The 13647-nt window shown below is 42.4% G+C and overlaps 1 protein-coding gene across 3 annotated transcripts in view; it reads right to left on the bottom strand.

Moving 5' to 3' along the window:
- Positions 1-13647, bottom strand: part of THRAP3 (thyroid hormone receptor associated protein 3) — a 34194-nt gene that overhangs the window by 14727 nt on the left and 5820 nt on the right. For 2 of the 3 annotated variants that reach the window (XM_040534934.1, XM_040534931.1), the window contains exons 3-4: positions 8653-8738; positions 863-1024 (exon numbers count right to left, since the gene is read on the bottom strand). In XM_040534934.1, the coding sequence (XP_040390868.1) occupies positions 863-999 (137 nt within the window). In that variant the 5' untranslated portion in view covers positions 1000-1024; positions 8653-8738. The remainder of the gene's footprint in view (positions 1-862; positions 1025-8652; positions 8739-13647) is intronic. The other variant, XM_040534932.1, reaches the window with a different exon arrangement.

The following is a 13647-nucleotide window of genomic DNA, read 5'->3' as shown; positions in this document are numbered from 1 at the left end:
GTTTAACAAAACAAAGGAGCATGCTTTGCTACGAACCTTTCTAACTCTCCTTCCCTGCTCTATGGAACCCACACTCAAACTCTCTCGCTCAGAGGAGTAACGTACGTCTGATCAACTGCATTTCAAATCTGCTAAAATTATTCTGTGTACACAGGTTGTCAGTCATGATGAAATGCCAAGTTTTTTGTACTTTGCCCTGATTTGGCAATTTCAAACATCATCAACCACGGCCACCCTTTAATATGGGAAACCAGAACTTCACAGAGATTGTGTGTGGTTAGACCACTGTGCTTTTCCTAATGCTATCACGTTACATACAGCAGTAATTAAGAACTGCAGAAGAGCACAGAAAAACACCTTTTGGCATGGGCTTCTATTAATATCTTTTAGGAAGAGGGAAAGTACAGACGTCTTCTCTTACAGCCTGGCGTAAAATGGCTGCACCAACTTCACTGCAGACTGCATCCCTGACAAAATTAGCTATGCTAACAAATCCACTTTCTGATGTAACTGTGCTGTACCTGATAGCACTCTTATTAGGGGAAGGAGATCTAAAAAGAAAAAAGTAAAATTGCTGTTCACCAAAGACTTGCTATAGGGTAACTCTGTTAAGAGTAACTCTGTTAAGAGTTGAAGCGTCTTGACAGTGCTAAGAACTAGTCCCAATTTCTTGTCCTAGTCCACTGAAAATACTTCAGAACTGTATAGGTTGGCAGGAAACAACCTAAGACACAGGACATTATCTGTCCTTAGAAACTAATCGAAGGCTTTATATAGAAAAGCACTAAGTGACAAACCACCTGAACAGGACAGAGGAAAAAACACAGTCACACCCGCAGACTTCAGAGCTGAACACACTTACCTAAGCCTGCGTTTTCTTGACCGTGAGACAGAACGAGAACGCGAGCGAGATTTGGAGAAGGAACGTGAGCGAGATCTTGATCCGGATCTTGAACGAGAAGAACGGGATCCAGACTTTGATTTGTTGGTTTTAGACATCTTTGCAAGCACCTGTCAGTTACACCTGAAGGAAACAGCGAAATAAACTTTGAAAAATGAAGTCACACTGGAGACCTGAAAGAACAGGCAACATCTGGCAGTCTGAAGAAATAAAATAAAGCTTATCTGCCGACCTCTCTCATCCCTCCAGACTCTTCTCTAATTTTTGGAAGGAATCACAAACAAAAACAATAATCCAAGATAAATTAATAACCCTGTTTCCACAGATCTGTCTAGCTATGAACACTCAGGTTAAATCCAAGACGTGTCCTGTCTGTTTGTGCAGTTCATGCAGTTGCTGTGATCAGTGCATCATCCAGTGGGGAGTTGTAGTGCAGCCAAAATAATTTAATGTCCTTCCAAATATTCACGGAGTCATTCAAATACTAAAGACAGAAGGTAATACCTTGTAGTATTAAGTGACTCAAAGTAGCTACCGCATAAGAATTATCTGTGTTATTTTCAGGAATGTAACCAGGTACAGGTTCAAGAGTCCCTTAAGAGGCGATTTTAGGGCATACAGTCTGACCAGATAATCCTTTCAGTTACACGACTATCTGATCTGTCAGTTTGTAAGCAAAACTTTGTATCGAGACGCAAGATTTTCTAAAGGACTTTTATCACCTCTTACCTTCAGGGAAAGAAAAACATTCAGGAATATTCAGGACAGAAAAACCCACAATAATTGTTAACATAAAGGGCCGGAGCATACGGTTTACATTTGAAGGTCGGGACAAATCTCGATAGGATTAAAACTGCTGTGTTTCTTTCAACTGGTCAGATTTTTTTTTTTGTCAGGGAGCTTCCGACAGGGGCCTTCACAAACTTTCCCCTGCACGGTACGAACAACCACATTTTGTGACCTCCTTTCCACGAAGGGCTGGGAGCAAACCTAACATACCAGAGCGACAGATCAGAACAGCTCGTGCCATTTCTGTTCTGCACTTGCAGTGCTTTGAAACAGTAGTAATAGCTGACCTATTTAATTTCTGTATCCAGCCACAAACAAAATTCCTTACAACTCAAAAGTTGATCGTGCTGCGAAATACGCTCCAGCTTCAGATTCCCCATTGGTTTCAGTTTAGTTCTGCAGCTGAAATGGATAAGGCTTTGGCCCCTGGCTTGGAGGAGAGGAGGGGAACTGTGCTCCCTCCCCTCAGGTTACGTTCCCAGGCTCTATTTCCCTTCCTAGAAGCAGGAGGGAGCAGCAGCAGGTGGGAAGGGGAGCCATGCTACTGATAGCTGCTGTCCGGATCCTCAGCTATTCCACACCAGTGGGCAGGGTCAAGATCTGAACTCTGCAATTCCACGGGCAGTGGATGAAGCTGAGAAGAAAACCTGCTCACATTAACCAAGTTTCATTTACAAATGTTAAATAAATTGCTTCTGCTGTTAACAGGCCACCAACTTCACCCCACCACCTGAATTACTTCCACCACGTGAAGGGAAGCAAGACTACTAGATGACCATAGCTTCATCATAGAACGCAATTTTCGCACGAAAAGCAAGTGATGGTTTTGGACAGGTTTCAGCAGGTGCTTCCCTCTTAGCACGTTGCTCTCTAAGCAGACTGAAATCCCATCAGGACACCCAACACCACGCTGTGGCGTGGTGAGAGCTCTGGCTGTTTCCGTTGGCTTGGATTATACAACAGTGCAAGCACTCGGCGAGTTGTATCAGCTCACTAATCTACCTGAAAACTAACACCAAAAAAAAAAATTAATCCCTCACACTTCAAGGAGATCAATGCACTAATCCAACCAACCTCCTCACCATGTAAATCCCAGGTCCGACACAGAGGAGCAGACAAATTCCTGGCTAGACAGGAGCACTGCTTTCAGCAGCAAGGCAGTTTGATGAGGTTACGACAATCGGGAAGCAAAAGAGCTGAGCTACAGTCCAACGTGCACTGCATGTGGTACCATCACCAAATCATAAACAGAGGTCCCATCAAAACCCTTCATCCCCTTCCTGAAGTTGCTTACTTCTGTGCTGATGAATCAGACCAAGGAACTGATCCAGCAGCAAAACAAAATAAATAAAAAAAAAAGACATTAGTTCATTAGAAAAACAAAGCACAGACCGGAGAGAAGCAATGGATTGGCTTTCCAGGAAGCACCACGAAACATTTATATTTACGTGGCATACAGGAACATCCTTTCATAAACCTTTGCAGTTTAAATCTCTTCCAAGAAATTACATTAGCAAAAAGTCCTAAAGTTAGTAAAATGCTGCATACGGAATTTGGACGAAGGGGCGAAAATGGTGTAATGACAGGTTTACAGTTCTGCTTGTATATACACATGTACAACAGTAAAATTCTAGTTACTGAAAAAAACCCACTTTTATCCTGACTTATCATTGAAAGGGGATCTGTAGACAGCTTCATTCATGTTTTGGAACTTTATATATAATGCATGAAAAACGATACTTCAGAAGAAGAAAACTCTCCATAGCTTCCAGATTACAATTTAACGTATTTTTGGTTTGTCAGGAAACATCCCCAGTGCTAGCAAGCGATCCTCGTAATTCTGCACGTCATGTTCTAGGGTTGGACCGATCGTCATATGTACTTGACCGTGTTTGATTCATTTCTCTGCAGATCCGTCCGACTGCAATCTGAGTCAGGCAAGCAGTCAGAACCAACTCTCACATGAAGCAACCCCCACACGAGCTACATGGAGGCTGCCAGTAACACCGCGAGGAAACCCGATCTCAATTTTAATCGGTGCACTAAAAGGCAACTTGCTATTATATTTTGTTCTCTTATTTAAGATTTGTCACCTATCCTCCTCTCAAAGACATCATTGGCAGGTCACTAAGACTTCCTATAACATGAAACATTGTTTTTTTGTTCGTTTGTTTCCCTCCAACAGATTTTGCCAGAATCTGTTCCAAATCAGCCTCCACTACGTTATCCCAGCTCCAGGTAGAGGCAGCAGCCTAGAAAAAGATTTAAACGTCTTTGTTTTTCCAGGTGCAACGTAATAAATCCAGAGGTGGAATTTTAGGTTCTCTGATCAAACAGAAACTACAACTGTGACTGTATTAATAAAAATATATTACTGAATAAACATAACACATGCTTAACTAAGAGCTGGCTTTTTATTAGTGCCTATTTAGTTCTAGTACGTTATCAGCACTTCAGCTTTAATCACGATATATCCTCCTCTCAAGTAACTTAAGGAAGCTCAAAATACATATGAGAGCCCCAAAAGATCATTTAGTAAAAGTCTAACCAGTGTTTTTAATATACACCTTCCCATGGCAATCAGGGTTCTCAGAAGAGACTGAAATTAGACGGCTTTACTGAACCTAAGCGGCATCTCTCCTGTCACCGGATCCCTGGTGGAGACGCAGTCGTTGGACAGCTGCGATACACACTCTGAAAGCACAAAGGCAAGCTGCCGATACCGTGCACGCTACACAACTACAGTCATAGCAAAGCGAGCCCAGTATCTGCTGGAGAGAAACAGCAGCTCCTACATGCAGTGCAGTTACGGAAAAGAAACCCGAGCTGTCACGGTTTCAGGTATACCATTGCAAAAATCACCCCCGGAGCCTGACAGTTCCCAGTTCAATCTACTGCAGGTTCCTGATTCAAAAATAAATAAATAAAATTCCTAGCTTTATCAGAAGCAGCTAGGGAGGCTGAATTTTAGCTGGCAAGCCTTATCACAAGGAAGTAGAACAGCTCCGCAATTCAATCACGCTCACTGAATATTGCTGGATTTCACCAGCACGCTGCCAGGCTCTCTGCTACGCGAGCTGCAGCTGCCCTGTCCTCCCCTTCACCCTCCACCCCCTCCCCTCACCCTCCACCCCCCTTCCCAGGCACTGCAGGCAGCAACTGCACTCCATCAATCTCACACCTCCGCCGAGCAGAGACGCCTGGCAGACCTGGGCACTGAAGTGCCAGCCGTGGTTTGCGCGCCCACTCTTTCAGGATACGCTTTGTGTGATTATTCCGTCCTACAGTACCGCAGCAAAGGCAGAAGAGAAAAACAAGTAAAGACTTTGCTTCTACTTCTGGTCCTGACAACAGACTTCTCCGCTTCTGGGCTCAGGCAGATGTAGGGCACTTTACCAGCGTAAGAAAGGAGGGACAGAGCACTGCGACTCGCAGCAGCCCGCAGAACAACTGGCCTCACTGACGGCAACATTCCTGACTTCAAGATGCTCAAGGTCAAGCTGGTTCGGACTTCACCTGAGCCTAAACTGGTTTTTAATATTATTTAACTGGTATTTAGAAAATATCGAGGAATGATAAAAGGGTGGTAATGCCAAAAACCTGGTGAAAAGGTCTGTTGGAAAGGAGTCACTGAACATTCATTCCTTCAAAGGGATGATAGTTCCAGTAAGTGTTAAGTGAAGAGCTGCTGTCATGAGCTCATTAAATTGCCCTTTTCAATACACTTTTGAGAAACCACGACCCCAAAGCAGTCCATGTGAAAGCTGTGACTGTCTGTGGCTCTGAGACCATGTAAGAATCTGCTCACTTAAGTAAGGAAGTCCTTAGCCTCTGCTGCCCTAGGAGAGAAGAAAGTAACACTGTTCAAATCCATGAGATCATTGAAAACTGAAGATCAATAGTAGCTGTGACGGGTCCAGAGTTTATGCCGAGTTACTTTAATTATTTAAACAGCTAAAAAGCATCTCAAATCCTAAAGTGAACAAAGAGGCAGGAGGAAAACAAACCGCCAAAAGCTGAGAGCATCTGTGAAGCAAACACTCTGCAACGCTCGCTCCCCGCATTCTAGAACAGGAGGAAGGCGGCCCTGCTCTGGGAACAAGGAGAGGATTGCAAAGAATCTGCGGTAGCTGAGCACTGGATTGGTATCAACGATTTGCAGCAAAAAGGACTGATGAATTGCAACCAGAAAAAAAAGAGGGGATTCTATTACTAGAATTTTATCCCTTTTTTTACCTCCTTTTTTAAAATAGAGACATTCAGCTATGTAAACATGACTGATTGAGCACTTCTCTCTGTATCCATTTTAAGGAAATTCCAGTGGACTGACTTGTTTTCACTTTCAGTTGCTCTACGCAGCCAAATTACATATATGGTTACCAAACGCTCCGACGGCTTTGAGGAACAGCACAATGCCGATCACGGGGGCAGCTGCTAGGAAATAGGGCCCTACTTCATCACGGGCTGGTACTTTCCAGAAGTGGAAAGCTTGTTTTTATTTCTAAGATCATGTTACACGTTCTCGTTCTCCCCTTTCACTGTACTAACAAAGCTATACCCATTCAACTAAAATATTTTAACATCATTCCACAGAAGAAAGTTTGCAGAAAAAAAAAAAAGATTTAATGTTTCCTGTTCTATTAAGGGAGAAAAAAAATGCACCAGGGGAAATCAACAAGCACTACCACTGCTACGGCTAAGTTCACTCCTATGCATGGTCATTTTTCAGGGAAAGAACGTATGAAAGGCCCATTTATAAATATTTCCTTTTAATTCACTAAATACAACTGTGGAAACAGCAACTTTTCCAAGGTCAGCTAGCCAAAAATCAATCCAAAGCCAACCAAAAACCTAGCACACTAAACCAGAACATGGAAACAAAACAGAAGAAACAATGGTAATAGGAACAACTGAATAGCATGAAGATGATCTAAATTGCATCCCAAAATCATAAAACTGCTCCCAACTAAATCCTCTGGGGCTTTGATATAATAATGTCAGGGAAAAGCTACATTATAGGAGATTACAAAACTATCCCATGAACTGTGTAATTTCAGGATGGCTTTCTATTAAATGACAACCCTGAGGTTCAAGAACAAGCTCCACTTCGACATAATACCAGCTCTAAGTTAATGTTATCAAGCCTGAATTCAACACGAGTTGAAATATTTTAACAGGCCAGTACCATTAGAATTTAGTTCTCACCACAGCTCCTCCTGGTTGTGTCTCTTCTGAGATAAATCATTTTCCAAGAAAAAGTACGTGGTTAGAGCTGACCTGACAGAGCACAGCAGAAGTGGCTTGCAGCCCACAATTACAGCTATGTTACATTGCACAAAGAGCTAAATACCGTCCAAAAACTTAACACGCTTTTTTTTTTTTTAAATAGTTCCCCTAAATACCAACAGTAAATACCAACATTTACAGTCATGCAATTACAGAGGTGCAGAAAGGGAGAACTGCTCCCTCCAACCCCGGGCTAGCTTGACAACTGTTTGGAGAGTAGACATGATCCACTTTAAATCACAATTTTAAAGCTGAGCCTCTTTAACTAACAAGAGGTGTAAGTCCTCAGAAGGTCCCAAAATAGACCTTAAAAGTATCACTTGCTTTAAGCTCTTTAAGAGTCTTTGCAGTTTACTTTGATCTGCAGCACTTACTAGCCAAACACTAGCGTGGTACATGCAGTACCTGTGCCAAAAGCTCCCTTGCCTTAGAAGTTATTTTTAATCTTTGCCAATTTTTAAAAGGATGATTAACTCCTAACATGAGGTAATTACTACTAGAATAGAAACCAAGTTTCTATGCTCAATCGGGAACCAAGAGGTTAAACAAACCAAGCACTGGAGTCACTTCATCTCCCCCATGTTAACACTGCAGTTGTAAACATACTGTGGCACACGTATAGTCCTTCTAAGAATTAATGATTTACTTACTGAAATAAAATGTGTTCAGCTCCTAAACAAAAAAAAAAATTGTTCTGAAAGAATCTATTCTTATAAAACTTGCTAAGAATTACCCTGATGTTACAGAGACACCTGTAAATGAAGCAAAGCCGACCAGCGAAGGCAGCAGTGGCTGCTCACTTACCTTACACCTTTTAGGTTTTTCCACTGAGCGTGATGCTGTGCCCCCAAAGCCATGCACACAGCCTCATTCAGCTCCCAGGGGGATGCAGCTTTGCAAAGCATCAGAAGACAAAGCGTGCCTGGTCCTGAGAGGGGACTACAGCAGAAGCGTTTACACAGTGCTATGGAGACTCCTCATTAGCAACCTGCTCCAACAGCGCTCACATTTCCTTCCTGCTCCCAGCTCCTGAGTTGCCTTCCCATGGCACTGACTCCACCTCTACCTTTAAAGGGACACGATTGCTCCTGCTGACACGCAGAGGGCTTCCAGATGGAGAACCAGCAGCCTGGAATCCTCTGACAAAATTTCTTGAAGCTTGGAGGCTATTTCAAGAATTAGAGTTTGCCTTCTCCATTTCTAAATCTTTGCTGCAACCCATCATAACACTCAAAGAGAGAAAAACTGGAATAGAGAACGCTCCTACCAAGCCACTTCAATGGACTTTGCCCGAAGACAAGCTTTTGTCATGAAACGGTGTCAGAGATGTTAATGTTTTACCAGTTTTGTCTTCTGACAAAATTCAAAACGAGCGCTCAACTCTGCTCCAAGCAATGGAAAAAACACACTGTCAAGTCTACTGCTGCTAGCCACTTCCACTGCCTACCTAGGCTTCAGAATCGGATTATTCAGAACAGTTAAGTAGAAATTTTATGCTGCTTTTCAAGTGGCCACTGACTGAAATCAGTGCAATGCTTCAGCCAAAAAAAAATTTAACCAATGAAGTTTAACATGCTGCATACCCAGAATATAGGGGATATCGGGAGGTATATTCCAAGCACCAGAACACGCAGTTTTACCACCTTTGAACATTTTATTTTCTATCGCATGCCTACCTGCTCAAGCAGATTCACACCTTGCACCCTTCAACAGTCAGTTTTTACTGTCTCAGCTTTGTAAGTTATGAAATCAGGAAACAAACCTGAAACGAGAAGAAAAGGCACTGAAGCACTTTTTATTTACATTCTTTTACTTACTGCTGTCAGTGATCAAAAGCAGTCCAGCTTCCTTAAGCTGTCATTCCAATCTGCACCCAGAACGCTCACGGTTATCTTAAACATTTTAACAGAGCAGACGTAGTTGCAGAAGTTTACTGCCCATGTCACCATGAATTCTTTCATGGACTGTTTGAAGAACATTATTTCTAGACTCAAGCTGTCCAAATTCTGTGTCTACTTCCTCCTCCTTTCTTCTGCCTGCCCCGCTCCTCATCCCATCTCCTCTTACATACACGCTAACAGTTTTCATTCCATCTGCACAGCAGTACTGAAGCAGTTTCTCTCAGCTCATTTGTACGAGTCGGGACTCTGTATTTTCCCATGTCATTAAAGAGAACCCGGAAGCCAAGAGAAATAATTGCTTTCCTGACAAATTCATCCATCAGCATAGCACTGACTTCAAAGGGTGCCACTAGTCCCTGTGAGCTGTCAGAGCTTTGACAGGTCAGTAATTATATTTCAGTATTCCTCCCTGTACTGCTAGGGGGGTGTAAATTTTTTAAGGAGAAAACAACAGCAAACAGACCCTCATAAATGACTCCATGCTATTAAACCCCTGAGCTACCAGCAGGAATGTCATTTACTCTGTGTTCAACCACAAAATAAACCTGTTCAAAGATATACTTACGAAGATACACCTTTCTGGTTATTTCCCTGAACAACAAAAGGTTTCAAAGGCTACTTGAAGATTACTCTTGCTCTGAAACGGCAACCAACTCCTACTCTCATCCAAGAGGGAAGGTCTAGTGTCTTCTACACCACGTTTACCAACTTTTGGGGAACAAAATGAAAACATACCACTGACTTTTTAATGCTGTTGTGTCTGTCTTTAGGGTTAAAAAGGAAAAGCTTGCTTTTTGGGGAAAGGCCTCTAACATTCAGCCTTTTGCAGGGGATATTGGAAAAGTTGGCTATAACCATTCTTTCTTGCTTTGTGATGAAAACACTTCACGTCTTCTGTTTTCATGCTTATTCCCCAAACAACATTACCACAAACTCCTGTTACGATATGCTGCGGATATTTGTCATCCAGCTAAAGATTGGGCTGAATTATCTTCTGTAGAAGAATACGGTTTTCATCTTAGAGCACTACTACAATAAAAAAGAGAACCAAGACAATACACAACAACTAGGAGCTAACCTTTCTTCCAGATACGGCAAGAAAGGTAGGAAACGTGCTCAACGCTCGCTGCTCAAGCAGAAACCATAGCCCAGGAGTTTCATATCCCAGAACACTATAAAGAACATTTCTATATGCCAAGACGTGGGTCAAACGAAGAACATTTCTTGTTTTCACAATGCCTTTTTCCAGGAATTTGTTTCCTATTTCCAACTGGCCTGTGCTACTTTAATTACTGTCTTTTTCCATCCTCCACTCCTTCTTTGAAGTCTTTCAAGCAGCACTCGTTATTTCAGACCTCTCGCAGATGTTAGAACAGAGCAGAACCACCAGAGCCCTGCACGGAGCGGTCATTTAGCAGGGTTACAGCTGAAATCTCTCCATCCTTGGCATGCCATTAGGGACTGCTAACACCACACATTACCCCAGCCTGCCAGCGAAGAGGAAAACACAGCAGGTATGTCCCTGGAAGACGCACTTAGTGTGTTACAGACAAAGTATAAACACTTGGAAGATGTGGTAACAAGTGAAATGGTTTATGTACATACCTTAGGAAGGAGCACATCACTGCAAAACTTGTTACTGTAGTTTCAGTTCATTACACAGTATTTACAAAACATTAAGTTGCAAATATTGAATATTTTGTAAGAGCTTTTGTATAAAGTCCTATAGAACTGCCGTAGGAAAACACAAATCTACTTGCTCCCTTCTGGCAAGCATTTAATGAAAAAAAAAATAGTTTATTTTGCTGTAAGACCCAACACAAACGAGACTACCTCATTAGTGAAAACATTCCTGCCTAGGCATCTTGTCATCCACTAGCACAAATGTTCAGTTCGGGAAGAAACAGCTGAACTGCTACTTGATTTGCTCATAACAGCCTCCATTATCAGTGAATAATTAAAAAAAAATCTTTCAGCCAAGTCTACAATTCATAATCCTGAGCTCCAAGACACAAATGAGATTAGTTAATTCAACACAAAACAACAAAAAAATCCTACAAAACATCTCACACAGTCCACTTTGTAGAAAACAGCAATCCTCCAGAAATACCCTTATGAAAACACTCACAGAACCACCTAGTAAGTTAGTTTCGTTTTCTACAAAAACAAGCTTTTTACCATTTGGATCAGACATTTGAAAGGCGTTCCTCCATTCAAACTGCAGTAGCCTTTGTCCCAGCCAAAAAGCTCCCTCTTTGCAAGTTTAAAATCCCAGAAGGTAAAAATTATGGATTGCTCACGGACCCTATTTCCCAATCTGCACTCTCGGAAGATACCAGGGCTGGAAAATGTTGAACAGAAAAATCAGCCCTGTGTTCTTTTTGAAGTGAAAACAATAAGTTAGCTGTTTATGAACTTAAACAATAGCAATTACTGAAATTATTTATTAATTACAGAGGCAGAAAATCTGACCGAGCAATTAAAAACACAGTCCTATACATGATCTTGTAATTTACGGCCCTGAAAACACACAGAAGTGGTGATTTTTGATCTACCCCACAGGGAAGCTGAAGAGGTAAGCGGCATCTGTGGATGTCAGGAGAGTTGGCCACGAGCAGCGCTGTAAGGACTACCAAATGTTAGTTAACATACAGTGACACAAGTTAGGAAACTCAACGAAGCGTTGAATAAAACTCAACAACTGCCAGCATCTCTTCAAACACGTTTCAGCACGGTCTCATTTCAATTTAATACCTGGCTGCAGAACGCGAGCTGCACTGTCCGATACCAAGTCGCTCTCTGAACACCGAATGATACCAACGAGAACAAACTGGTTAAATAAGCAAACCTGAGCTGCTGGGCTAATGTAAAAACCACACAGAAAATAAATTTGTAATAAATTCGGTGCTCTGCACTTCCCCTTGCACTCAGACTCCCTACTCTCAGTAAAAGCACCCTAATGCCCGTGTCAAATCAGAGCAACGTCGTTTATTAGACACGTATCTGGCAAAGAATGAGTTTTTATTTTCTTCGGCAAGTGCTCCAAAGGGTTATTTTTCATCCCGTGCATTAATTCGCCGCAGTCCCCGCAGCACTTGGCTTGTGCACCTGTCGGGGCTGCTCACAGCTGAGGGGCAGCTCGCACAGCAGCATGCGGCCACAACACCCCAAAACCCCAAAAAAAGTAGTGAGAGGACACGTGGCACCTCCAATTCCTGCGTATCTTCCAGCCCGAGCAGATGAAAGTTTTCCTGGACTGTGGAAAGCCACTCCAGCAGCAGCAGTACTGGCTTCGCAGCCCACTTGGGACAGGAGGATTTATCTGGCGCTCCCTTCTAACAGGCTGAACCAACCATTAACCACGGCCACCCCCCTCCGTGGAAATCAGCATTAATACTCGATGTCGGCCGTGTTTTATTGCTGAACCAAAACCACATTGCTCTTAATGATGAAATCCGAGCTAAAAATCGCAGTCCTAATCTCAGTGCAAGAAACCAGATCTGGAAGTTTTATCAAAGCGCAAATAAAACATGACCACAGCAGTTTTGGCTATCAGAGTGCCTACAGTAGGTTAAAAGATGAAAATAATATTCCTAAATGAGTCACGTTTGACAAATATCAATACATTGAAGCAAATTATCTCCTGTTCTCAAAGAGCCGTCCAAAAGCACGACAGATTAACCTTGCTATGCAACACCTGCTCACCAGCAAGCTGTGCACTGAAGTTGCACAAGTTTCTTAAAAAAAGAACTTAAAAGTGAAAAAAGTTGCAGGTGTCTGGACATCAGAGCACACAAGAAGTGCCAGGGGTAACACACAGTACAGAAAGCACACTCTGACTTCACTAGCTCAGGCATCAAAGTCTAATAATCTCATTCTTTCTACTCGATTCTTCCTCGTCCAGCCAAGCTTTGGTCTTGCAGCAAACATTAAGCAGGCCCTCGACATGAACAGAACGCTCAGGGGACAGGAGAACGAGCCACCTGCACGGCTCCCACTGCCGCCCCGGCGGACTGCAAATTAAAACGCCGTTTCTAACCACGCAGTTCAAGTTTCATTAAGGTAACGAGCAGAAGAGCGATTCCTCTTCCTACAGCAAGTATCCAGGGTATGTTTTCAGGAGACGAATGTCAGAAGTCATACTAAAGCCTGCAAGTACACCTACCAACCTCCCCAGCGAAAATTTTCCTGGACAACACTGCTAAAACGAAAAACAAAACAACTCAAAACAGTGTGTTCTATTTCAACACATGCCAAACACGCTTCGGGGGAAAAAAGTTCCGATTATTCTGCCATGGCAAGAGAAGCCTCAGTTTGTCAATAGCTGTTCCAATTTCTCTCCACTCTATCTGCTTTCAAAATTAAGATTTTCCTTAAAGTATGCCTGGGCTTTCAGACAATTAAACTAATATTTTAAAAAGTTTGGCATTAAGTTTCAGCGCTGCTTTCAGATAATTAAAAGCAGATTCTATAGAATGGCTGGAAGATTATTTACAGGTTCTTCCAGAAAGGACAGATTCTGCAGATTGCTGTGCTGAACAATCCCGTTCCAAATAATCTGACCAGCTGTAAACTGACTGGTGACTAATTCTGACATTAGTTACTTAGCTAAAAACTGTTTTAGGCATCCTCGAGCTTAAAGTCTTCTGTTTTTATTCAGATTGTTTACTGACATGGAGCTCAATGCAAACATATCCAAGAAAAAGCTGATTAGAAATCAGCATGCATGTTTTTGTAACAGAAGTCAGGCAGCTGGATTTCCTGTTAAAT

The sequence above is a fragment of the Cygnus olor genome, chromosome 23 (assembly GCF_009769625.2).
Source record: "Cygnus olor isolate bCygOlo1 chromosome 23, bCygOlo1.pri.v2, whole genome shotgun sequence".
NCBI lineage: Eukaryota > Metazoa > Chordata > Aves > Anseriformes > Anatidae > Cygnus > Cygnus olor.
This window is presented reverse-complemented; position numbering and strand designations above follow the sequence as displayed.